General features: G+C 37.9%; 2 protein-coding genes across 3 annotated transcripts; one reads left to right on the top strand and one right to left on the bottom strand.

Moving 5' to 3' along the window:
• Window positions 1–4,594: 4,594 nt before the first annotated feature.
• LOC144657790 (chordin-like) lies at window positions 4,595–18,359 on the top strand. Its single transcript, XM_078518152.1, has 20 exons — window positions 4,595–4,859; window positions 6,039–6,139; window positions 8,328–8,448; window positions 8,583–8,697; window positions 8,799–8,892; window positions 9,222–9,363; window positions 10,551–10,673; window positions 10,843–10,943; window positions 11,659–11,809; window positions 12,113–12,219; window positions 12,656–12,775; window positions 13,512–13,668; window positions 14,144–14,385; window positions 14,577–14,843; window positions 14,913–15,009; window positions 15,139–15,299; window positions 15,531–15,633; window positions 16,525–16,572; window positions 16,682–16,779; window positions 17,339–18,359. Exons 1-20 carry the CDS (start codon window positions 4,721–4,723, stop codon window positions 17,441–17,443), a joined length of 2,592 nt encoding a protein of 863 aa, XP_078374278.1. The 5' UTR covers window positions 4,595–4,720; the 3' UTR covers window positions 17,444–18,359.
• Window positions 18,360–20,552: 2,193 nt separating this feature from the next.
• On the bottom strand, window positions 20,553–27,281 carry LOC144657793 (protein RER1-like). Of its 2 annotated transcripts, none has more exons than XM_078518154.1 (7): window positions 27,134–27,281; window positions 24,736–24,820; window positions 24,343–24,447; window positions 23,187–23,298; window positions 22,468–22,549; window positions 21,943–22,078; window positions 20,553–21,107 (listed from the first exon to the last, which is right to left on the bottom strand). In XM_078518154.1, the coding sequence occupies exons 2-7, from the start codon at window positions 24,808–24,810 to the stop codon at window positions 21,018–21,020; spliced, it is 600 nt and encodes a 199-aa protein (XP_078374280.1). In that variant the 5' UTR covers window positions 24,811–24,820; window positions 27,134–27,281; the 3' UTR covers window positions 20,553–21,017. The 2 variants fall into 2 exon arrangements, with proteins under 2 accessions (XP_078374280.1, XP_078374281.1); XM_078518155.1 differs by having other exon boundaries at window positions 23,202–23,298.
• Between the last annotated feature and the right edge of the window lie 657 nt (window positions 27,282–27,938).

The following is a 27,938-nucleotide window of genomic DNA, read 5'->3' as shown; positions in this document are numbered from 1 at the left end:
CCCTCTAAAGAAATATCACAAAGAGTAAAAGGGCTAGTTATTTACAATAGTTTTAATATTCGTGACTATACGAATACTGTATTCATCATTGTTAGGTGTTTTTCAGATAAATATCAAGCACGAACGCATTTTAACAGCCATGTTAAATGCTCCTCTCTTTTACGTAGGTAACTGAATCATTGATTGAAAAAATTGCCATAGAAAAACTCAAGTTACAACAACACAACATTCATTTGATATTTTTACCTAGCTACAGGAACTGATGTAAGTACATGGTACGCATTCTGTAAAAACTTCTTGTTTTTGTGCCGTATGGATTAATACTATTTAGTGAATGCATCTTGCCTTTAATCCTATGATTTGTTTCGATTTTATTGCTAAACTGCTTTAACTGCTATCTTATTCTCTCCTAGCTTGCAAACGTCACCAAATTAAACGTTACCACACTTTCAATGGTGAACCAGAATCCCATTTCACGGCGAGTTGTTTCATTTGCAAGTCATCAACTATCAGGCTTCGCTGGCTGCCGACAAGAAAAACAGAGGAAGGAACTCCCGAGAAGAAACAACGTCCTGTCTAGCCATTACGTGGCTAAAGGAAGTTAACTGTGTTATTAATTTGTTGCGAGGAGCATTGTGAGCCAAGAGAAACGTAACGTAAACACGAGACATTGAAGAACTGGGCTGTTTAAGAGAAAGATGGCGAGAAGTATTCGAACCGACTGCAACAGGTTAAACAATAGAGGACTATTCTCCCTGGTAAGCCAAGTGACTTGCCGTATTAAATCGCGTCGCAATCGTTCTCCACTACTGTTAGTGTATTTTAGGTTCTTTGTTTATAGTTTCCGTAAAAACTGCCCCTAAAAATCAGTCAAGCATCGATGGAAAAGTCGGACATTTAACACTGATTCAACACGATTTCGTGAAATACAGAACATGTACCAACACAGTCTTAGTAGGAGAGATGTCAATAACATGGATGCCGAAATCTATAAATCAGGGTAAAAAATCACGACTAAAAACATTCAAACAGTTTCTTTGTGTGTATGCATTAGACGCTGTAGTAGTTATCAACTTCCTAACCCTTTCAGTTTAGCCGGATAGAGCTCGTCGCAATTAATCAACTAAATGTTGTCATTTTCAGTTATCTTGCTACAGTTGCATGCTTAACGGTGATGATCGCTAAATTCAGCACTGAAAAGTAATGATAACATTAAACAGAACAAAAATAACAAAAAGTAATGATATCCAACCACAGAATAAAAATAACACTAGCATAAATATAGCTAATCAGGCTCTTTTCATTATTATCATTAGAAAAGGATGAAAACCTTTTCTTGGTTGCTGACAATAACATGATGGATTAACGGCCATCACTATTTTAAATGTTTGTATAATACAAACATTTACATAAGGTGTTTTAAGACCTGTCTTTTATATATTTTTTAGGATCCTCTTTGGTGTAGTGTAAAGAGGCTTTTGCGCGCAATCCTTTTATGTCCATTACATGTTCATTTTTTTGCTGAAAAGAGGCCAGGGAAACCGACCATAACTGATTAATGTTCCATTAGGGTTGCTGGCTTACTGCTCCCCAACAGTGCTCGTAAAATAGAACTGTTTTGCTGAAATATAGCTAACAGCGATGCTCTCAGGAGTTTTAATCAGGATTAATTAACATACTAGCTTGTTTTGCTCGAAAAGTACTCAGTATTCCGTCATCGTAATTCCTCGCTGCCGCCAAAGGCCACTGAAATGTCAGTGATGAAACATGAAATACTCTATTCTGCTCGAAGCTTTGTCAGCAACTCGAACGGCCTGACTGGAACACAACATTAAAAGAAGCGTAAAAAGTTACACTAACTCTTTAATAAAAGAAAATACTGTTACTTTTAACTGTTTCAAAAGACCTCGTTATTATTGAGCAACTTTAATTGAGCTTTACGTTTGCGCATGCATGTTTTTTTAACAAGTTTTGTCATCTAGTGAAAGAAAGAGAAAGGATCATGTTTAAATTTACCAGTCAGTATTTAACCTATACAGTAACACAAAGGGAACGCAACACAAGAGCCTAAAACTGCAAAAGCAGAAAATAAACATATCATTAATTCGTTTGCGTCAAAACGCGAGTCAGTCGAAACTACAAAAACTAATGACTTATGTTATGTCTCTTACAGAAATAAACCGTGCATGGCATTCTCTCGTTTGCGTCAAACGTGAGTCAATCCCAAACATTACTAACTCATTTCCTTTCATTATAGGTAAATAGTTCTAAAGTTAAAGTCCATTTAATGACAAATACCTCCAAGAGTTCCATTTAAAGGTTTAGTGATTACATCAAGTATCTGATCCAAAATAACTTTTCAGTCTTTGTGCTAAGATAACAGCTCATGTCGCGTGTACGATATGATATTGTTTGAAACAGGTCACCAAACACGGAGATCATAAACTTATTTTACCAGACTACAAATAACAAAACTTAAAGCCCGAAAGACAACAAAACGAGATTAACAAGCTTAGCCTAAATTCCTGCTTCAATAAAGAAGTAAATCCTTCATTTCTAGTTGAGCTGTATTAACAAGCTCTTAGATGCTTGCTAAATATCTTGGATTTCTCAGTTAGCTTCTTTTGCGTGTTTCTGTGGCACCCGGGTTATTTATTATGAGCTTTGGTTCTAACAAATCTAATGCAGTATGCAACTTTTGATTCTTAAAAAAACCACACACGATTAAAACAAATTCAGAAAATAAATTCGCTAAAACCCGGGTCCGATATTCCGCATAGGAAGCGTGGGTGTGACTTTAAGGAAGAAGTATTAACAACTGCTATTAGTTAAGTGATTTTATTATCCGGCTTACGTAATAAACTGCGCAATTTTCCGCCTCGTATCGTTTTAAAGGCTATTCTTTGAACACCGAACTGATCCTTTCGTGCGTGAGACTGCACCGAAAGGCCCTTTTTGTGAACGTTCAAACACAAGGCAAAAACTTCCACTTTCTTTCTGATCGCTAGCATGCGAAAACAATTTAAAGGGCGGTATTTTCACTGATTCTTATCAGTGTGGTAGCACACTGAAGCTGCTAGACGCCAAAGTACTTCACATTTGAAGTGTTTATATGCAATGTTATATCGTCAGTGATCACTCAGTTCACAGTCAGTCTCCTAGCTGTTAACAAGCGCCTGGCGAGTTGGATGTCCTGCCCGCCACAAAAACAACACTTGAAACCAAGTTGAAAGGAGGAGCAGTTCGAAGAGTTAGGCCTTTATCTGGTTTTCAGCGTCTTAAGTACACATATTGGTCGACGAACACAACGTTTAATGCGATCATTTTTTCTCATTCAGTAGAGGAATCTGTCGTGGTTTTTAGCAAGTATCGGCGTCCGCTAGGGCTTAAATGTCTTCTTGTGCGCTCATTCTGTACTTTGGTCTAGAACAACCTTTTTATCTCTATTCCCAAGAGACGGCGAAAATACTCTTAAAGCGGTTTTTTTTCAAAACGAAACTCGTAGTCATCGATTGCCTAGGGTCTCGTGTTTCTGACGTGCTTAGGACCGCGATGCCGAGCCGGCACTCTTACAGTACAGTCTGGAAAAAATTCCTTCCATACCGAACCAACACCAAGCATGCTGTACGTCAAAAACTTACGTTCAACAGTGAATTACCGCTTTTCGGTTTGTATTGAACTTTTGGTAGCTATATAGCGAAAGGATGACTCGACATACTGAAGAAGAACCGACAAGTTATCATTAAACAAATAACTGGTATACATTCGAGCAAACTGACGAGACCATTGGCTCGACAGTATACAATTAAAATAGTTCGCGTGCGATTTGTCTTTTAAGGTAGCGCGTAGCACGTTGGGTTTTGAGAAAGTCACACTGCAAAAAGTCTTTACTTGATAGCAGGTCTGAGCACGAAAACTAAACAAGGATTGAGTTTAGCTCAAATCGCTTAACACGATAGAAATGTTTACAAAATACCCGTCAATATTATGTAAACAAAGTGAAAGGTTGGAATTTGGTTGTTTCTTCATTGTCAAAAAGACCTCCTCTGCGCAATTGTTTACTTTCTCGTGGAGAGTGTGAAACTTATTGTTGGGTGGGATTATCGAGCGAATGTGCAGGAATACAGCACAGTACAATGAGACTTCAATGAACGCAGCGTCAGGCACAAAACAATGATTAGAAGAACAATCAAGCTAATTGAGTCAACAAGCAATATAATTCTATATAAACACTGATAAATCGCGCCAGCGGAACCCCAAAAACCTCGGCTACAAACCTACAAAATACGCCCGGTATGGTGAAGTCAAGTAAGGATCGGTTACTAAAAGTCAGCCGAACCGCAGTTTGAGTGTCCGTGGTCACGTGAAGAGATGATATCGCACGTACACGAAGTGAAGTTACCTCTGCCGATGTCACTCATTTTCAATCACGTGCGATGAAACTTATTAACCTGAGGAAGTCACAACTCAATAGTAAAGTGATGATATTAGGTTATAAAGAACAAATACGTCCAAGGGGGGCGAAAACAAGCAAATCCAGCAATAGAACAATGAAAATAGTAAATATTGTCCGTGGTGCAAATCAGGTGCCTGTTTGTATTCTGTTTAAGTTGGCGTGCGGTTGTTTGACTAGCCGGCAGAATTGTGACGTATTGCCATATATTCTCACGCTTTCGAACTCTCACAACTAACAAGCAGTGCCGACTCGAGGTTCGCTACGATGGGACGCACGAAGGATTCCTTTGGACTGGAAATTTTGATTTTATTATTTTTAACTCTTTGTACGCCGTCGAATTCAGCGGAGTTGGTTCTCAGACCAGTGGGCAGTGAATATCAACCAATTTCTACCAACTCTGAAGGTGAGTGTTGTGCCAAACGTCAGTTTACTTGTGTTCCTGTCACAACCAATTCTTTGCTGCATTTACTGTTCGGTTAAGCGCTTTTTAGGCATTTTTCTAGCCGTTGAGTTAAACATGAGAAGATGTTTATAAGTTAGTCGATCTTTACTTAAGGTATTTTACCGCTTTACTCTCAAGCAAGTGTCAAACACACCATGAAAAATCACCCGGGGTGGGCAGTCATGTGCCTTTTATTTACATCCAAAACACAGCTAACACAAGCAACTTTGGGCTGCGGTAGATCTTTTAAGCTCAACTTAGAAATTGATTTTTACTGAATATTATGAGAAACAGGCGGAATTAATGCTCAATTTTCTAAAGTGAATTTTTATTTTTCCTCGTTACTACGTCTCGAGAACTGAGTGAAAACGGATGGAAGTGACGGAGATGAAGACGTCATGCTTTAGCTATGAGATTCGCGGCCCCATTTGTTCGCATTCCTTTGAATATCTAGCTTGCGCGGTAAAAATGTTAACTTTCCGCATTCAAGTTTAATTTTAGCCACCACGCACTACTGAGCAACTCAAATAGCGTGAAAATTCCCGGACCACAAATTTTCAAATTAGGCGCGTTCCCAGACAGGCTCTCAGCATCCATTAGAGATAACGAACAAGCATGCAAAATTGTGCAAAACATAAAGAGGTTATTCCCTAGAATAAAACTCCGTAAATAACCTTATTCGACCGTTGATATATAAGCAGCTGGGACGCGCTTTGTACTAGCAATTTCTTAAAAGGTTATAAATTTGTTTTAGCTGGTATTGGACAGAGTTAACTGAAGTGCAGATAATCGCGTACTTTTGGACTTAGTGCTATATACAGCCACCCTTAAACATTCTTATTTGATTTAATGATCTAGAAAGCTAAAAATCCTTCTCATTCCTTCACGGAAACAACACGGAGAGGCTTTTCTTGATGTTAGTGGATTGATCTTGTATCACAAATGTGCTTGAAATTATCGAGTACCATTAAATCAGTTAACTATCTTTTAAATCTAGCTAACAAAACAAACGTGGATATAAGATCGTCAGATCGCGTCGCTAATGCACAATTGTTTATTAAAACAAAACCTGCAAAAGCAGGCGACATTCAAGTGGGGTGTTACTGACCAATTTTATTTCAATTTTTTTTCTTTTGACAGGCTGCAACTTTGGCTTTCTTCACTACAATATTGGCGATAGCTGGCACCCAGACATCACTCCTTTTGGAGTCATGTTCTGTGTTATCTGCACATGCGATAAGGTGATTTAAATACGCATTTTGTTGGGTTCTTCTAAAAGTAAAACATACCATGCTTCGTCTTTTATACTAGAATCGAAATAAATAGTAAATCAAAAGATAAGCTCCGGGATAAAAGTAAAAGATAACTCCATTTGTTAAGATCAAAGCCTCGTTATACCGAAGCTTTTTGTGTTTCAAGTGGTTTGATGCTATCTTTCTTGCTCAGAAAACGACCCCACAGAAAGCCAGTTTGTAAGCATTTTTAACTCAAGATTGTAGAAGACTTTAATCGGTTTTGTATCGGCAATGATGCAATTAACACCCGATTGTGGCGTTGATCTCTCCGTGTGGTACCTAATGAATCGAAGTAAGTTCTACGCTTACTCCTTCTTTTTTGTTCTTATTCCAAATTTTTTTTTTTTTTTTTTTTTTTTTTTTTTTTTTATTCATTCATTTAGAAATAACACACAAAAAAAATACTTACATATACAACGCTATTTACAAAATACTATTTACATTCACAAACAGTGGCAACGGATCAAAATACAATAATATAAGAAGCGGTGGAAATCTTTACTAAAAATAAAGACAATACTAACATAGGAGAAGGCGAAGAAGTTGTTAGATAGCTGGTTTATATGTATTAGAAGTTGTTCTATTCTATATTTATAAATGATTTTACTTATAATTCCGAGATTAATAATGAATCGTCTGGAGTTTCATATAAAAAAAAATGTATAAAGAGTGTAGTTGCTTTCTTTTTTTGGGGGCAAATATCTCTTATTGTGAAGGATGAGTTGTTGGTTGAATTGAACCTGCAACACCTGCTGAATAAAAGACTTTGTGAAATGACAGTCATAGCGTTGGTCTCTCTCCGTCTCCGCAGTTGTACAATCTCCATCCTCCTTTATCTTAAATATGAAAGCTCCTTTTTAGTACAAAACCTATGATGACTGAAATGAAATTCTCGCAACTTGTTTCTTTAGCAGTTTTGTGGACCGTTGGAATGTTTTCTTCCAGTTGATGTTTTCGGAAGTAAGTGATTTTTCCCAACGTTTCGCCCCGTGTGGCTGTTTGTATGGAAAATTAACAGCACAGCGTTTATTTGTTTGGAAAAGTATTCAATCGCCAATTAAAGTAATCCCAAATACAAGCACTGACAAAAGGCTTTGTATGTTATTCAGAAAGACTTTGTAATTAACGTATATATCCGACTTAACCCCCAAACGGACTCTGCATTTGAAAGAGCCAAGATAAGCCAAACCTGGATAACTTGTAGCTTTTTGGAAGTTTCTTAAAGTTACTTTCGATAATATGTTTTGAAACGTTTTTATCTAGAAATCTGTCGTTGAAAACGTGACCTACTTTTGTAGATCAATTTGATAGTGAGTTCAAAACTGGCCTAGCATTTATCTCTTGAATTGATTAGCCCTTGTAGCGCTAACAAACTTTACATTCAAGAGAACAAAGAGATTCTTTAGGTACCACACGCAAAGCAAAAGCGAAGAAAAAGGTTTATCAAAAGTTCAGTGTACGGCGTTGGCACTGAATCAAAACTCTTACTGTCCTTATATTGAGGGAAAATGTCGGACGGGCGATATGGAATGCAAACACTGAAATGTTAATTGATTTTCTTTGCAGACAGTTGTTTATGTATGTTTATTGACAATGTGTCGAACACGCAAAGTGTCTATGCCCATGCATAGAGAACATGAAAGAATTTTAACTCTCTTTCTCTGTATATAATGAAACAAATCATCTACAGCTCTTAAACGTCATAAAATGGTACAAATTAACTGACTTATCTCCTTTTTTGCTGTTCACTGACTGAACAGTCTACTGACTATATAAAAAAGTTTTTTAGCTGTTTACTGATTAGACACTAGATGCCCCACATTTAAAAACTCTTGTATTATATAAAATGATCTCGTACTAGCAGTATTTCTCCAAGAATAGACTAAACCAGAAACAATGCGAGCTTGTCTCAATGATGTATTGTTATGAAGACCGCAAGCTGTACGGCTGCGCCACCTCTCTTATACCGTTCCATGTAAAGTTTTTTGCTTCACCATCAATAGCTTATAGGCTAAGGTCCAGTCTGAACCAAGCAGATCTTTGATTTGGTGCTTAACTCCACTTCCTGGACGGAGTGCTAGTCCACCGCAGGTTTTTCCTGAACATAATTAACAAAAATTCTTTCTTATCGCAGGTTTCAGATACAGAGACAACAGGGAAAGTGACATGTCGTAACATACGACACCGCTGCCCAGCAACAGCGTGCGCAAGACCCAAGGTCGAACAAGGGCATTGTTGTCCATCTTGCCCGGACGGTGAGAAAAATACGATGAATCTGTTTCTTCTCTCTTGTAAATCTGAAATGAATAGATTGGTATTTAATACCTTAAAATTTGACTCACTATTACATGTGATCTTTCTAGACTAGTTCTTGTTTTACTTTTTTCAGAGTTCATATCTTTGCTGACGACACCGAAAGCTTCGATTTCCCGCCAAAACGGTCTCGGGCGTGCGCACTTTTCACTTGTGCGGAGCACGCTAAGCATTTCAATTCGTTATGAAGGGTAAGGAAAAAAGCCATCCCTGATAATTAAAACATGAAATCAATTTATATTTTTTTAATGAAAATCATTTTTAACTTGTTTGATTTTATTCTAATTAATAGGCCTCGAAAACTTCGCATGGCGTCCTTTATGGATTCTAAAGGCTCGCTGCTTAAGGAAATAAACATTCAGCGTAAATCCATCAATGGATCTCAGGTTAGTCCTGTTACATTTGTTTTTAAGTTTGTCCATATTGTAATCCATTTCCATCCTTGCCATCCGTAGTCATCCTCACTTCCTAATGGGTTCCTATCATTTGACGAGAACTGCTTTACAAAATCAAACCATTATTTTTGGATTTTCTATGAACTGCGCGTATATTTTTGTTCATCTAGAAATGATGCTGCATACATCGTTTTGCTAATGCCTATTGCCGTCGATGATCCTTATAATTGATGCTCTATTCTCCCAACCAATAATAGAAGAAACGTATTGAGTACAGTAAGGAGAAGTTTTATGTGGATGCTTATTTTTGCATTTTCCAGGTGTGTCTTGTTTGGAATCAAATGAATAACAAGCAAATTGAATCTTTCAAGCAAGGAAAAGTTAGCTTAGCATTGAAACTCAAAAAACAGCACGCAGCAGGCCTTAAAGGAGACATTGTATTGTACAAATCTTACTCGGAAGGTAAGTTTATTGACACGGAAGCTGAGTAGTATAAAGTTAAAATGTTAACGTCTTATTCTTTAATTGTTTTTATGAGAAACTAAATAAAGGAGAAAGAAGACTGTTTACTTAGTCTGTCAGAAAACAACGTACACAAAAGTTGCGCTTGCAAATTAAAGCCAAATTAAATTAGATTCTGCACTTCCTCCAAAGTTTAGAAAAACTGAAAACAGAATTGGAAATACTCGCGGCATTTCTTAGTTTTTTTCGAATAGCCTCTTTTAAAGTTAACATAGTTCTATATTTAAACATGGAAAATGAATGTTCTCTTAAGTAGTCTTATTAGCCACAGACGATTGCCTGGCTCTCTTAGGCGTCAACAGCATCACGGTAATAATCAAAGAGTAATCAGGCTGGATTTAAAGGAGAACACGAGATCAAAATTGATTTGTATGGTGTAGGAAGTGACAAGAAAATGACAAAATTCAACCAGAAAGGACTAAAGCGTGCATTTACTTGTAATAATTATAACAGTCTCTGATTCTATCATGCAAGACTCCAAACAAAAATAAATGTCCTCTAAATGGCGCTTATAAAATGGTATTTCGAGTCATAAGGATGCCTGCTATCAATTCTAGATATTGAAAGACGACATTGTGGTGTTAAACAAGCCTTTATAAGTATTGTATCGTGTTAGTAGTGATAGTGGTTCAATTGGTGAATGTTATTGTGTTAGTATTAGTAGTTTTACCACTGTTTTATTGTATTAATCCATGTTAATCTGTAGGAAGTAGGAAGCGCAATATCTGGGTTTGTGTGCCCAGGGCACTATAAGTGACAATGCTAAAAAGCAATACAGCAGTGATTACACGAGAGTTTAAGATCGGCTACAACACGGATCACGCACCTTGCAAAGTTTAGCCGAAAACTTTGTTTAGCCGAAACTTCTTTGTTTCTAAACTTATTTAATCTTCCTCAAACTTAATCATCTTGTTCCTTTTTGGTTAAACATTTTATCTTTCCTGTATTTCTGTCAAAGTAAATTATTACTTCGTGGTTTATGTCGATATGAAGCTAAGTTTCTTCGGCGCGCGAAAAATGGCTCACAGTTAATATATCGTGAATAACATCAATTGAAACACTTTTGATAAATCATCTTGTTTAAAGACGAATATTTTAACTCTTTTTACACTCAATTCTATTTTCAGAGAGCTTTGAAGCATTGCTGTCATCTGATGATGAAACATCCAGTGCGCTAGCATCTTTCAACTTTGCCAGAAGTGGAAAACTTCTCAGGATATATCTCCGCTACAGTGGATCACACAGCTTAGGTCAGTGGGGTGGGGTGGAGTGCATACTTGAGAGAGGTGGGGTGGGGTGGGATGACGCACCTTAGCCAGTGGGTTGGGGCGGAATCTCAAACCATATGCCAGTAGGGTAGGGTAGGAATACACACCTTAAGTTGTAAGGTGTAAAGTTGATGCGTTTTTCTCCCCAAAGGTTCAGGAACTCAAGTGACGATTAAGCTGATTAAAAATCCCACCAATAGCAAAGGTGCCCGTGTGGTGAAAGTAATCAGTGCATCACAAGTGAAGAGAGAGGTAAGTCACTCATAGCATCTTTTATGTTTTGGTTAATTTGTTTAGGCGACTGGCTTCCAGTGACCCTAAAGCTAGCTGAAAGCTAAAAGACTACAAGGACAACTTTTGCTAAACGTGCTATACCTCGTGCAAAGTCTTTGTTTTTTCCTGCCCGTCAATGCAAGTTTTGAGCAGTGACGGATCTAGGGAAGCGGCCCCTCCTACTCGCTGTTTTTCGCACTTATCCCCAATTTACCGAGCACCTAGAACAGGCTAGCATCTGGCAAATGGCTGAGTATTTTTAACTTTAAAATGGCGTTTCGGTGGCGTTACTGACCGCTGAAAGACTGTTGTAACAGAATGACAACTAACAAATGGCCCAAAAGGTGTTGCTAGCAAATCACACTACATACATACATACATACATACATACATACATACATACATACATACATACATACATACATACATACATACATACATACATACATACATACATACATACATACATACAACAACAACAACAACAACAACAACAACAACAACAACAAAACACATACATACATACATACATAACTATATCTCAAAAGAGTAGCTGTTAGCTAATATCTCCGAGACACTGCAACTTTAACATCCGTACCTACTAAGTAACAACTTGAAAGTCTCAAATTTGACTGAAATCAATACCTCGACCATCAGTTAGTGACCACATTAATGGCCATTTCTTCTCTTGCAGAATTCCGATTTTAAAACGGTATGGTCGAACCCAGCTGAGCATGCTCTTAAGTGGCTGTCACGTGGTCATTTAAATATTACAGTGATACTGAACACCGCTGATCAAACAACGAAACTCACTGGTCGAATAGGCATCAAAAGGACTTGCAATAGTAAGTTAAATAAAAAAACATTCTTTAGAATGTTTTTCCGATTTCACTCTTCTTTAGATGATTACCCTTCAAGCTCAAATAGTTGTCTTTGATCATCAAACGACAACACTTCTGTTCAGGACGTTTTTGGGAGAAAACGCAACCAGCTAATATCACAGATACACAACGTTCTCACGTGCTGGTAACAACGAATCAGATGAACTAACGTTGCCTTTGAGGACTCTGCTTCAAATCAGTTATGGCTTGAAATGTTAGCACTTATCATCATAGTAAGATTAAAACGGTTTTACTTTTCTCCTACAGCCATCGTCTCTCAGCTTTCCGGTCGAGACGCTCCTAGGCCCACAATGACAGGAGCCAGCGGTTATGCCTCTTTTGAATTCGCTAATAATGGTCAAATACACTATCAGGTACACGTCGACTTCTGTTTTTTTAAATCATTTTGGTTATAGAACTTCGTTACATAGCTGTTACACTTTTCATTGGTTCCACCTTTTTTGCCCCTTTTAGATCTAACCTCGTTCCCAGGGCTTTTCCCTTGGTAATTTAGAACGGAAGGGAAAAGCCCTGGGAACGAGGCTGTCTTAGACCAACTGGCCAGCCAAAGGCGATCCCTTAATTTTTTTTTTATTCAGAAAGGGGGAGGGGAAGTTTCAAAAGTAACTTTTATCATGGAATGAAGTGCAACTCATAAGGACTTTTATTATAAATGAAGAATGTAAATGGTAACTCCCTCGTAGATTTTAACATTTACACTTTGGACCGAGTTAGCCCTCCGTGATACTTTAAATACTTCTAAAGTACCGCTTTTCTCAAATTTTAAACACATAATTCTGTTTATTGCAGATTTTTCTGTCGGGACTGATGAACTCTGTGACAGAAATCAGTCTTCAAGCAACAAGTCGCAGACAAAATGTTAAAAGACTTTCTCGTTCTGTGACTGCTGATGAACACGGACAAGCTGAGGTTTGTTTGTTTACAAAAATTAGTCGGGTAATAGACAAAAATACATGTTGAGTGTTGATCGGGAATACAGCTTGTCTTCCAAATTTTTAAAAAAATTGCACCGCCACTTATTAACAAGACTTTAAAAAAAAAAATTAAAAAAAATATCGTGCACGTCTCTGGGATCTACACTTGACAGAAATAGATTGTTTTCAGCTGAAACTGATCTGAAACGGCCGAATATGAATAAAAATGTATAAAAAAATACCGTCTGACCACTCCCTGGAAACACTTGTACTTAAATAAGTAAATAAGTTTGTTTCCGTACAATATGTGCAGAAATAGACTTGAAACTCTCACAAAAATATCACTCTTTATCAAGGATGTTTTCGTTCTTTTTACGGCGTTTTTATAAGGAAAATAATTCGCATTGAATTTGGGGGGAGGGGGTGTTGCTTGCTTTATCTAAATAAATGCCATTTTAAGTCGTTTAACATTCATGGTCGCTTTAAATTTTTGAAAGTCGTGTTGTAAAACTGACTATACAGTCAACTCTCTCTAAAACGGACACCGTCGGGCCGGCTCCATCTGTCCGTCTTAGGGGTGTCCGTCTTTCGGAGTTTGTTTGTATGACTGACACGGCGGGGCGGGACCAACACCAGGTGTCTGTCTTGGGTGCCCGTCTTATGGAGGTGTCCGTTAAGAGAGAGTTGACTGTAGTTACAATTATAAACAAAAGTTTATGATTATGTTGCAGGTAAAAGGTGTTTGGGAGAGACCATCGTTTAAAGACATTTGCTGGCTTTTCAGTGGAAACACGTTCATCAATGTTCGAACCACGGCCAACAAGAATGGCGAAATACACGGTCAACTAAAGCAGTTTCCATACAGGGGACATCATCTGTCATATCATGGTACGAACAATATAACTTTTCATACTTAAAGCCTTAGCCTTAGCTCAGATAGTTACGTTGTGTTGTCGACCAAGACTCTTTACCCTCACACTTTAACCTTTACTCTCACACCCTTTCCATGCGCCAGCTAAATGATTACTGAAGGATTGTAACGTAAACTTGATTAAATGCTGAGGTAACCTTTAATGTACTAGCATTCCATCCGCCTAGTCCAGTCCCTGAACTCTCTTTTCCACGCACTCTTTAATTATAGGGTTAAACCCAGGTGGGTTAAACCCCTATAAAGGCCGCGCTAAAGAGAGAGTTTAGGGACTGGACTATCCATCCGTCAAAAGGGAGTAGCAAAAATACTCCTAGTCTTCAAACCCTAGAGTGATAGAGTTCTTCAAACCCCAGAACTAGAAAAGACCTTACTTATATGTCTTTTACAAGCCCCCTTTGTTAAATCCCTACTGAATTTCCGATCTTTTACCAGATCCACCGGTTCTGCTGTCTGGTAACGAAGTTGTTCCCAGGATCCAGACAGGTGCAGCCGGGCAGGCCTGGTTCTCACTGGACAAAAACTGCGCGTTACACTATCACCTGATGTTCAGTGGAATGGACCGTGGGCGCAAGAATTTGATGACAGCGGAACTCCAGGGCTTTGCAGATTATGGCGAGGTTCCACAGCCGTATGATGAGCACGTGCACTTCTTACGTTCTTTTGAAGGAGAAACGGTACGTATTCTTGTCCCGGAAATCAAGTCCTTAACAGATATATAATAACAAGTCAGTTTTGTTGCATTAATCAAGGAACGTTCCAACAGACTTAAGTTAACGGTCATCTTGGTCTATTGTAAATCTGCGAATCTGATTGGTTCTCCTATATTTGAATAAATCGCAATCAAACTATTCCTGTTCTATTGTAGGTCTCGGGATCCGCACGCAACCTAGACTCAGCCTTCCTCAGTAATCTCGTCCGTGGATTGGTCTATTTGCAAGTAAGCAGCGAAGAGGTTCCTCAAGGGGAGCTGAGGAGCCAGGTCTTGGTGAACAGCGATATTTGTAGAAAGCGGTTTCCTGATTTACAGCAGGGAGGTCCGATGCATGGCTCGTGTTACCATGACGACAAAGAATACTTTAATGGACAGACATGGGTTTCTGAAGATGACAAATGTTCCTCGTGCACTTGCCAGGTAAATTTAACTTGTCAATCAATAAACCTTGACTGTTAGTTGCTGATTTTTCTGTCTTTCTCCTTGCAGGACTCTGAAATAGTTTGTGCGCCACTCCAGTGTCAGCGGTTAAACTGCAGCGAAGCACCTATCTTATTACCTCATTTGTGCTGCCCTGTTTGTCCAGGTATTTTGGACTTTGCTTTGTTTGCACTGAGTTAGTTATTTCAAACGTCTTAAATACTCACATATCAGCTATCAAAACGTAGCTGAACTATCCAATGTATAAATAAAATTATTTTTCATTCTTTTCCAGCCGTTGAGGAAAAAGTTGTCATATATTACGAGAAGAAGAATCGACCATCCATGAAAGGATGTTACGTGAAAAGAGACAGGAAAGTTTATCCCGCTGGAGCCGTGTGGCATCCTTTTGTACAGCCATTCGGTTACATGAGATGTCACGCCTGCACATGCCTGGTAAGCGACCGAACAAATAATCAGAAGCGCGCGCGTTGAGGAGATGCATATTTCTCAGCACCGACCTCAGCACCTCTCATTTCGCCGAACACGTGACCAAAATTAACGAGAGCTCTGGGGACGAGAATGAATAATACGATAACTTACTAGTTAGTGACTAGCGGGATCTGATCAAAGTTGTTGAATGTGTTTTTTTTAACCTTATTTTGACTCAATTTATCCTTTCCGCAGGCAAAATCAGAGGATATATCATGCACCAAAGTAAAATGTCCAGATCTTCATTGCAAATATCCAATCAAACTACGCCTGACTGACTGCTGTATGCGGTGCCCTGGTAAGAAGTTCAGTAATTTGCAACCGGTTATCAAATTTTAGCACGACAAAACTTGGTGACATAAGAACAGGCTTCACTTTCAACTAATCAAAACGAAGTGTTGATTACGAAAACTGCCGACGAAAACGAGCCAATAATGATAAATTTGACAGTTATTTCAACAAAAAAGGAGATTTATTTTTTTGTTGGATATGTCCAATAGTTCAGTGTTGGAAAGAAAGTAAATGTGACTGTTTCCCAAATTGTGTAAGAAAGAAGCATTCCTTTTGTAATTTTTGCGAGAAGAACCAATGCAGAACAACCTAGATATAACTGAATAATGCAAGGCCACTTGGAAAAACAGCAGGGGAGTGAAGCCGGATCTTTGCGTAGATCAGGATCAGCAATAATGTACAAAACGTAAAACCAAATACAGTCCAAATGCAAGGCTGATCGAACAGCTAAAAGGGTAATTTTATTGCCCAATATTTCGGTCCGACAAAACTAGCCTTCTTCAGGGGCTGCAAAAAGCAAAAAATGGAAATAAACGGGCACAATGCGATGCTAATAAAAAGGTTGAAATGTGATTGGTTGACAAAGATAGAAAGAAGAAAACGTGTACAAAAGCTACTATACGGATACATGTTCTACGGATATTATATTTTGCATTGTCTGTTATTTTAGCGCACGTAATTCAGTCACGTAGACTACCAAGTGTTGATTTTTGAATAAACGATTTCTTTCTTTTTCTATCTCTATATCTATAAAAATAGAAATAAAGATAGAATCGATCAAGTCTTGTCGTGTCTATTCTTTTAAAGAGTCTCGCCCTTGGAAACTAAAAGTGCTTCTCTCAATGTTTAAACTGCCCGCCTCGAATAAAAATTCACATTTTTCGCTTTTTTCTGTTCGCAGATGAAGAGGATGGACAATCGGATGACGACAAGGCCGTTAAAAAAGGTAAAACAAAATATGACTTTTGTACTTCCACGGACGCGTACTGGATATCAGCCAAAAATATTAGGATTTTATAATGGTATAACCTGATAGGTCTATTTTCCATCTGTAGGGTGCAATTTTCGTGGAAGTGAATACAAAGACGGTCAAACATGGAAGCCATATTTCCCACTGTTCGGTCCCTCCAGATGCATAACGTGCAAGTGTGAGGTAAACACGATTTACTGTTGCATCTCAGATCTCTTAGAATTTGTCAATTCCGTATTTTGTGAGTGAAATCCGCAAGAAAGCAAGACTAAGGCTGGTACTTGTCAAGTTTGTGTAATTGGGAAGCAACAGATTTTGCCCTTAAAACTAAAAAGTAGGCTTCAGTAAGATTATAGTTGTATCAAGGTGAAGAGGGGAATAAGACAGTTTCTATGTAAGCCGATCCTAACACAGTTCCGAAACACTGTGACTTGCGAGTAGGGCCGTACCTAGCGGGGGGGGGGGGGGGGAGGGGGAGGAGGGGGGCAGAGGGGGCAGTTGCCCCCGCCAGGAAAACTAAAAAACTAAGAAAACTAAAGAAAAAAAGAAAAACTTAATTAAAAAAAAAAACAGTAGCCCCCGCCAGGAAAACTTGCCTCCGCAGACAAAAAATCTTAGGTACGGCCCTGGCCGACTTCACGCTCGGACGTAAGTTACGATCTAAATTACTCGTAAGGTTATACGAGGAATTCCTCTGCACCACTTCAAGTTATAAGCGTTAACTATTTGTTTTTCTTTTCAGAATGGAAAAACGACCTGTAAGCATGCAACATGCCCGAAAGGACAGTGTAGAAACTCTATTGGTGGCGCCATGAAAAGTTGTTGTGTCCCATGTTCAGGATCTTAAAACTGACTTCCAGAGAAAAAAAAGGTTGAAGTTGGAGTGAGGCATCCTGACTGCAAAAAACAAAAATTTCATCAAACGGTCCTCAATCAAAAACTTGACGAATGAGTACATTCTACTGCGGACAAGAACACTAAAGAACACCGACAACTTAACTCTTTTGTAAATTGTCAAAGAAATTGAATAGATATATTGTACATTGATTTAAATTATACTTCCGCTGTAACGAAAGGTCCGTACAGCCCTAGAGTGCTTGATTATACGACAACCTTAAATATAGCTAGCTATTTATAATAGCTAGTTTCCAGTCTCCTCCCAGATGCTTGCTTCTTCTTTCTTCTCTATATGACGTCACTGGCCACTGCGATTTTGCGCCAGTCTTCCCGCTTCTCAAAGAAAGAGGCAAGACCCTGGGAAGGAGACTGTTCACAATCACTTCGTTCCCTACCAGAAGACGATGCAAAAAGGTGCGAAGATTTAAAGGCCACCATCTAAGGCAGTTTTGCTATGTTGGAAACGAGGGCCTATCCTGTGGGCCGTTATAGGAACTCGACAAGTAAGACATAGCCTAAAACAGATTATTTTCTTCATGCCCTGATTTCTATTCGCTGCGTTGTCTGAGACTGTCTTTGATTGGCTGTTACTTGGCAACGATTCCTACGCAACAGTAACAACCAATCAGAGACAACGCGGATGTCTGCAGTGCAACGTCATCAGAAGTGAAGTTTTCTATTTGATATTCGGACGTTTCATGGATATGTGCGTGTCATGAGATACTTGTTTTATCAGGCGGGTAAATATTACAGTAAGAAAAATATTGTCTGGTTAGCGGTCAGATGAAGGTTGTTCTCTTCTTATTTATTGAAATCAAATTTGACGTAACTTACAGTGCGCCTACTCGAACCGGGGCACCCTGAACATTTTTAACCAATCACGTGCTAATTGAAAAAAAGGATAGGGACATTTTTTTGCAACGGACCAATAACGATTTAGAACGTAAACAAAAATTACCTACAAAATTTGAACTGTCAACAACGTTACAAATGCGGCCTCCAGACTCTTCTATTTGATTGGTTACTTTGATCCTAATTACGTTCCGAATTTCCGCTCGTTTTATTATTTGATCAAAACCTATCAAAAGTCTATCCGGGCTAAATTTAGGGAATGAAATCTCTTCTTTGGTGTAGTACAGAAAGAATAACGAGGAACGCTTTTGACTTTTTATTCACGCGCGAAACGGGATGGCATCTGTGAGCAGACATGACTATTCGGATTCTTTTGAAGTCATCACTCTTATTATAGCTCGTGTTTGATGTGATTATTTTTTGTTTTTGACGAAAAAGAAAAATTTGGGTGCCGCCGGAGCGAAATTTACCTTATAAAGGGACATTTTGCTTCGCTGCTTGAAATGAGTTTTAGTCTTGATTTAAAACAAAATTAAGACTCATTGGTACGAAAATTTCTCTTTTACGAAACATTTACTTAAATATAAAGTAGCTAAAGAAAAGTCCGTGAACACAAATATTTGTAATTTACTGCGACTCGCATCAATTTTACGGCAAAGACGGAGTGAAAAAAAAATAGTTACGGCATTACGGTCTTCATTTTCACCCAAGTGAATTTTTTTGTAAGCAAGGGTAAACACAGCGTGAATCTCAATTCACACCTCCTGGGACCGTGAACAAAATTTCACGATTCATGGTTTGATTCGTAAACTTTTTACATGTAATCGCGAGAACCCCATGACCTTTGGAAAACTAAGGTTCGAAAGTAACCAATCAAATAGAAGGCAAGTTTCCTGAGAGGTCCGCATCTGTTTGTAACGCTGTTGACAGTTCAAATTTTGTAGGTAATCTTTTGTTTACGTTCTAAATCGTTATTGGTCCGTTACAAAAAAATGTCCCTATCCTTTGTTTTCAATTAACACTGTGATTGGTTAAAAATGTTCAGGGTGCCCCGGTCCGAGTAGTCGCACTGTAATGATTACCCATTGTGAATGTATGTTTTGTAGATAAATTGAATAATGACAAATAATCCTTGGAGTTTTTCTAAGTTTTAGTTTTCTTGTTAATATTTGCTTTGTAGATAGGCGCAATAATTTAATATAATTTGAAAAGAAAACGAGATTCTAACGGAATCACTGACTGCAAGAGGTATCTTCCTAACTGTTTAAATGAAAATAACGTATTTTGAATAACCTTAGAAACCATCCCCCTTCACTGGTGACTAACACTTGCCACTCATAGAGAGAGGACTGGAAACAGTTTATGAGGGGGCCTGGTTTCAATAGCTACGACATGTGAGCCCATAAGGGTTATAATTAGCAGTCAGAAAACAAAGTTATGTTGTAACAATGAACGATTCCTTAAAGTATTAAAAAAGTTCAGAAGTTCAAATGTTGTAATTTACTTTGTTCCTCAGTATTACCAAGTGAATAATTTGACAAATTTTTCCAGGGACCCTTTTAAAGATGTTTCAAAAAGCGAACCACCACAGACACTGAAGAGGTCTGCAATCTAAAAAAGGTCCTACCTTTATCTTGATAAAAGTTGTATGCATACGATGGAAATCATCTGTGTATTGTTTTTTCTTTATAAAGAAAATCTTAATTGAGTTTTACACAAGTGTTACGAATAAGAAATTACATCCCCAAAATGCCATGTCTGTCAGCAATTGTATTTTTTTTACTGTACAAGGCTAGCACCTTCCTTTAAATGTGCCATCAAGAGGATACTACAAATTTACAAAGTTTCCCACCTTGTTGACTCTGATAAAACACTGCCAGAAAATATTTACTCACTTTCCGAAGTTTTTGCCTCAGATGGATATCATGTTATTGCCTTGACCAACATGTTTTATCAACATCTAGGTTTGCCGTGGCAAGCAATACCGTGGTAAAGGATTACATCCAGTAGAATTCGAATAGGCCATTGTTAACTTTGATAAAATGCTTTTGTCCAATTAGCACATGTTAATTCAGGAAGAGGTTGTGAAATTTATTGCACTGCGAGACCTCTTGGCAAGGATGACGCTTTGCTGTACAGTTCTTACATGTATCTCCATGAGTTAATATTTTCAGCGCACTGCATTTCCAAAAACACAGATACAGACACAACAGAAACGCACTTTAATAAAGGAATAACTTTCTTTTTAAAGAAAACAGTATCCTTTAATAGTTGGCCATGAACCTGGCTTGGATATTTTCCAGACATATACAGTTGCACAGCCATAACTATAATGCATAAATTATGCAGTGAAATACAAAGTAAAGTGTGTGGTGTTATGAATATTATATATTACTGTAATACAGGTTATCTTTCCTAGTTGATTATGAAAAGCATATTTATTATTTAATTTCATGAAAGGCCTCAAATAAAATTCTCCATCTGCCTACCAAAGCCTGTTGTAATCTAAATCAACAGTAATACACTGATAAGAAAGTAATTACAAATCAAAAGAAAACTTTAGTGACAAACTAACAATGGTCTCTTTCATAATTTCACAGATACAAATCCAGTACCATAACTAAAAATATTACTGTACAACTTTGTAACAATAACTTTCTGTCCTTTTAGACTTAAGATTTCATCACATCACCGCTATCCTCCTTGCCTCTGTATTTCTGTTTTCCGTAGGTGAATGGTATATATCGGTACCTTATCATATGCTGAAAATGTAAAGAAAAACTGTCAGAAATAGTCCAAACTAATGAGGAAACATATCACCTTAAGAATTTGTTTCTGCAGGGAAACAGAGCTGGAGGGGGGGGGGGCCTCCCCCCGCTCCCCTTTTTTTTTTTTTTCCCCCCCTTCCCGTTTCCCGTTTCCCCCCCCCCAAAAAACAAAAATAACGACGAAACGAGGGCAAGGTTGTCAGCGAAAGACTGTTATGTGCAACCCTCGTAAAACAAAGGAGTTGAATTTTCAATGGATTTAAGAAGGAGCTGAGCTCCTCATGCACTTTGTCATGTTGTCCTAGCAGTAATACTGGTCAAAACAGTTTACTCATACAACTAGGTGGAGAGAGGCACTGTGAGAGAAAAGTATCTTCTCCAAGAACGCAACACAATTATGACCCAGGACAAGACTTAAACCTGGTTGGCTTGATCCTGACTCTAGCACACTCACCATTAGCCACCATGCCTCAAAATATAATTCAAATTACATGTTACTTTATTATAGGAAATTAACGATACATGTTATTAACGCGAATTTCAAAAATTTGCATTAACTTTATTTATGTTAACACGTTTACTATAAGCATCTAACCAGAACTATGCTTAAATTCACATTAATTTTATTACGCGTACATTTTGTTCGCGTTGAACATTAAAATGCTTCGTTATATTCCTAAAATAAGGTAATCTGGGTTCATTGTTCATGTGAAAATTCAAGTCTGGTTAACATCTTAATAAGCAATGGTTGGAATGAAAAGATTTGTTTTGCATGTACAATCCAGTTGTTTGCTAAGCTAAGTTTGTATGATTACGTTCTTTTTCTCACCTTTATTTGCCTCTTCATTGTGATGATAAAAAGAACAATGAAGTACATGACTAGGATGGGCCAGAACACAGGGATGTTAAAAAATTCAAAAAATGTACATGTTATAGCAATAACAACAGCCCTTGTAGCTCCATACCTGCAAGGACAAAGAACAGAAAATACAGTTTGTAAATTGTATTCAATACAACTTTTCTACCTTAAAATACAACATGTACATAATATCTACCTTGTAGCATCTATTTTGGTTGTCATGCAAAGATTCTCCTACTAAAGGCTGCTGAAAAACTAAACCACGTTCCTTTGCAGAGGTTTAGCCCAGGACAGCTCAGTTTCAATTTATCACAATCACTTTGGCTTAAAAATAATTTATTGGTTAATTTCACCTATTCAAGGTTGTGTTTCATACAGATACACACTATGGGGCAGAAAAAATAAGATCACACGGAAGCATTCTGCTTAAACAGTGAAAGTAACAGCGTGGTAATTTCCCGAACCTGCATGTTAAACTTTCTAAAGAGTACTTACCAGAATTTAAACTCTGGTAATCTTCTGATAAATGGTCTGAACTCTTGATCAGCTTTGGTAGGGAGTTCTGGACCATCTTCTTCTGTAAAACCACAAGACAACAATAATTGACAAAACAGACTACATTTATAAATGTCTGTGACTTATGGGGTAGCTATGAGTACCATTAAAGCTCTATAAGGGGGGCCTTTTTCTTTTCAAGGCCTTTTGAGAGGGGTAGGGGAGAGTTATTTTAAATCAAGTATCAATAAGGGTACATACAGTACACGTATACAAGCAAATGAAACAAGGTAGGTAAAGTCTGTGTTTGAGCCTAGTGGCTCATCAGGCCGGAGCTTTTCCCAGTTTCAGTAGCATGAAGCAACTGGGAGTATTTCTACTCCCCCCTGGATGGGATGCTATTCTATGGTAGGGTTACCCCTTGCATTAAGTTTACTGGTTCCTATTTCTACAGCATAATGGACAGAAGCATTGTGAGAGTAGACCGAATTGCCCAAGAACACAACACAGTGGCCCCAGTCAACTATGGCTCAAACCCAAACTGTTAGATTCAGAGTCTAGTGCATTAACCATTTCACCATTGTTCATCGTACCATGGCCAGTCACCGTATCACCTATCCTCCCCACACATCTAGCATATAAGGCCTTACATATTGTACCTCCCACCAGTATAACCATGTTATATACATAACGTACTCAGTAACAAAGAAGGAACACACCTATGTCCTCCTCACCTAATTCTTCTAAAGCTGGATCAATTTTAGGTGTCAGGAATGCAATAAACAGATTAAGATGGTAGATACCAAGTGCATAGGTTACTATGTACCAGCCCTGTAAAGACAATATATATATATATAAAAAATGTGCCAAAACATGTTTTTGTCAAAAAAGATATATACAGTCCGACCTCTATTTAGCGGCCACCCTCGGGACTTTGAAAAGTGGCCGCTAAATAGAGGTTGGCCGCTTAATAGAAATACAATATAAATTGGATAGGAATGGCAGTAAACATGATTTTATAAACTCTATATAGCAAAATGCTTTAAAAAAGTGAACATATATAAAGATAAATCCAAAATTTATTGTAACAAAACACAATGTCCAGTGTATTTTCAGCCCATGCATAGTTCTAGCTCTAACACAGAGGGCACATAGTTGAAATGTACAGTATTTCTTCAGATTGAAAATGAACAGAAAAATATGAAAAACATCGTTGGCCTTTTTGCATCAACAGTTAGTATGTAAAGAAATTTAGCTGTCACCAATTATCTTGGAAAGATAATTTGGTGGCCGCTTAACGGAGGTGAAAACCCATATAAATAATACACTTGCGAGAGCAAAAAGGTGGTCACGGCCGCTTAATAGAGGTGGCCGTTGAATAGAGGTTTCAAATACAGCAGTTCAGTGACAAATAAACCGGGACTTTGGAAAGTGGCCGCTTAATGGAGGGTGGCCGCTTAATAGGTGGCCACTTAATACAGGTCAGACTGTATTTATAACTGAACATACATGTAGTGTAAGTAAAGAGATGATTGACATTCTTTGCATGCTCATTTTCTTACTCTGTATGTTGTGAGTAGGCTCAGGTTTGGGTTACATGCATGAATGGCAGTTTGGAAAGGGATTTTTTTTAGGGGGGGGGGGGGAGTTGAGTAGTCCTGCTTAAAGTAGGCAAAAAAAAGGAGGTTTATGGAAGTTTAATAACTTTATGACTAGAAAGTTATCAGTTTCAGAGAAATAAGATGGCAAATTGATGTAACACAGTACTTTTGGCAATTGACAGCTCTTGTTTATACCTCTCCAATCATTGGTCTTGTACACAGAAAGCTGAACTGAAAAAACAGCAACGATGAGCATGTTCTTGTGTTCACATACCTGTAGAAAAAATACCCTCAGAAGAAACAACAGTGTCATGACGAGTGTTGCAATCCATCTCAGTGGCAGATGTGGTACTGTGCTGTCAAGAAACTTCTGGTATCTCTGCCATGAAGGAAGGTAAAATTAAATTGTCAGTGAAATTATCCACATGCAGCTGTATAATCAATTTAGCATACAGTCAAAAACTTTATGCCCTGGGTAAGGTGGATTACAGCCATATGATTTCACTTTTTAATTGTACAATTTTATTATAAAACACTACGAGATCACAATATCAAAGTTCCTTTATACATGTACATGTACTACCATGTATATAATTTGTGTAGTTCTAAAATATTACCAAATGCGAAATCCTTCATAAGGTATAAGTACTTTATTCAAAGCTTTTACCTGTGATATTGTTAAATAAATTTTTTTAACAAAGCCAGGTTGAGCTGGCCGGCTGTCTTCTGAAGCGTCATCCATCTTTCACCTCCTACAGAATAAAAATTACCATCCATTTGCGTTCAGTTTTAAAAAACACACACTTGGATAATGTAAAAAACACGGACCATGTGTACTATAGGTAGTCTCGGTCAATATGTCGCTCAATATGTCCGCCGATTATCGACCGACTAACGACCGACTATCGGCCGATAGTCGATCGATGAATATGTATTAGTCTTAGTCTTAGTCCATCGATACTCGACCGATACTTGGCCGATACTTGACTGACACTTGACCAACACCTGAGCAACACCTCATCGATACTTCACCAATAATCCATGATTTCAATGAATGGCATTTTAGCTTTTTTTTTTTCCCGCTGCTGGAGCTGGAGCACCCATCTGGAGCTCCAAATTTATTTCCGAGTTTCCATTAAATGCATAATATCAAGCTTTATTGCTGCTGTCATTATTATTAAAATAAAGTATCACCGTCTGTCGATAAAGAGCACACAGTTTGACTATTCAAAGGGTTAAAAACCTCGAGTTTGAGGTATAACGACAAATGGGAACGTCTGTATCTAGTGAACTCAATATACTGTCAACCGATATATCGGCCGATAGTCGATCAATGAATGCGTTGACCTATATAGTCTTAGTGAGTAGTTAGTCCATCGATACTTGACCGATACTTCACCGGCAGGCAATCGCTACATATCGGCTGATATATCGGTCGACTGTCTGGCAAATGTCAGCCAACTATTGGTCGACTGTCGGTTGACTATCGGTCGATAGTCGACCGACATTCGACCGATATATCGGTCGACTATCGACCGACATATCGACCAAGACCACCTACAGTACACATGATCCAAAAACACAAACCAATGGTTTATGCTTTTTGAAATTTCTCTTGTGTTTCCAAATGCTCAGTGAGTTTCATGACAGTACAACAATGACTTTGGCTACTTTATAGGACACAAAAACTTATGGCTTGGAGGAAACATGATCACACCACTGCCTGTAACAAGTTCTCATTGGACAAGTACTCATTTGCTGACCAGACAGTCACCGGTCAGATCGCTCTATGGTCAGATTGCTCTAAACTGAAGTGACTTCGACCCATAAAGGGTCTATCCAGATGATCAAGTACTTAGTTTTGCTCGTAACTTTCGATCGCTCCATGTTTTAACTTTATTTACTTACTAGAGATTGTTCAAGGTGTATCACGATGATCAAGTTATAACTTTGTTACAACTAAAAGTCCGAAGTAAAAGTTGAATCAAATACAGACCAACATGTTATTTTGTTGTTTGTTTTGCCATAAAAAAGCCATCGAACATTTTCTCAGAATTGTAGATAATCCAGCCAAAATTATAAATCGGTCAATTGTTGCGTGCGATGACACGCTAAATAAACTGTCAAACATGGTAGTGTCAAAATAATTGTTTCCAATTGTTCCTTGCTCCTGACCAAGCTGTCAAAAACGAATTGAAAAAGTTAATTCTTTATACTTGTGACTATCTTGTAACTTCTAACTTTTTCGATGGAGCGATCTGACTTTGGTTGGGAGCAATCTGACTGGGAGCGATCTGACCAAGAAGTGGTCTGACCGCAATTCGGCAAGACATGTATTATTATAAATAACCCCCTTTATACAATGTACTTACTATCCTCATCATGTCATGGAGTTTCACTCGAAGGCTTAAACTCCTTTTATACTATAGACATAATCTTTCCTGACAAATTTGGAATGATTTCTTCATACATCTGGCATTGTCTCAGTGTTAATACAGGGTCATAAGGAAAGGTTTTGTAACTAGAACAACTATCTTTGATGATGCACTATTGAAATGCTGACGTAGTCTGACAACAACCTTTCAAAAAGTTATATTATTATTTAGAGCTTTTAGTTTACGTGATACACAAACATAAATCTGACAGGAAAGATACAGAAAAAAAGAGAATTAACAATTTAGCCAAAAATGAGATCTTTGATACCTACAATAGCACGAAGCCGGGAAATTACCTAGAAAATAACTGGCAGACATAATTTGTCAAATGAAACATACAAGAAATATACCGGTATCTTGTAACATATCACTTTATAAACGTGTTTATTGCTGTAAATTAATAAGATCATAAACTGCTGTGGAATAATCTAAGATCTTTTGATAGAGTACATTAATTTGGTTGGATATTCACAAAGAAAAATGTATACAGCTGTCGATCGGCGATCATTGAAATCACGAAACATACCGGAACTGAATTTGAACACAATCAAAGAACTTCTGCAAAAACAAACACATTACAAACGTATGATCTCAAATTTTCCCTGTTATTCATACTCATCTAAAACTTACCTATGCTCAGAATGTGTTGAACTTTGCAGTCACCTATTAGATGTAACAGAAAGATCAAAATTCTGTATAATTCCTTGTCGGCGAAGTCGCCACGTTGCAAACTATGGAGGTTTTACTCAGCGGTTTACCCTACGAAATATATGCGTACGTAATAATAAGATTCTGATGCATCATGGGAATATCTATGAACCACTTCATGAAAGAATACACAGTTTGTCACAACGTTTCTGCCATCCGAACCGTGGAGTTCATAGAGAGTACCTCAATCCTGACGTATTGCTGGGCTTTTGAGAAGTACTTTTGGTCTTTTTTGTTTGTTTGCAGGGTTTTAATTGCTGGAAAAGCCTACTTACTAAACTGAAAAATATTAAAAAATTTCATGATGTCACTCAACCTGACATTTATATTTTGTGATGACAAAAAGGTTTGCTTTTTAACAGAATAGACTTGGAACTGTAATTGTTTTCAAAAAAAGCCCTCGTAAAAATCAATAGAATTAGGTTTTTTGTAATTTATGAGGCTAAAAAGGGAGTGTTTTGCATCTGTAGCGATTTGCTGGATACAGGGAGTTGGAGGGGAAGGGGGATTAGGATCATGGTTTGCAGGCCAGGGGCACACATACCCATAATTCTGGTCATAACACGGTCATCTTCTTTCAGAAATTGATTGTTACTTCATCTCTCATGATTAATTTTATAATCCGCAATTATTACCAGTACATATTAAATTAAAATATAAATGTTGCAAATGTTGCATTTTCAAAGGTCGAGTTGTTAAAATAACAAAATAACTCAACCGTTACTTC

This window comes from Oculina patagonica, chromosome 6, assembly GCF_052425735.1.
Source record: "Oculina patagonica isolate OP01 chromosome 6, crgOcupat, whole genome shotgun sequence".
In the NCBI taxonomy this organism is placed as follows: Eukaryota; Metazoa; Cnidaria; class Anthozoa; order Scleractinia; family Oculinidae; genus Oculina; species Oculina patagonica.
This window is presented reverse-complemented; position numbering and strand designations above follow the sequence as displayed.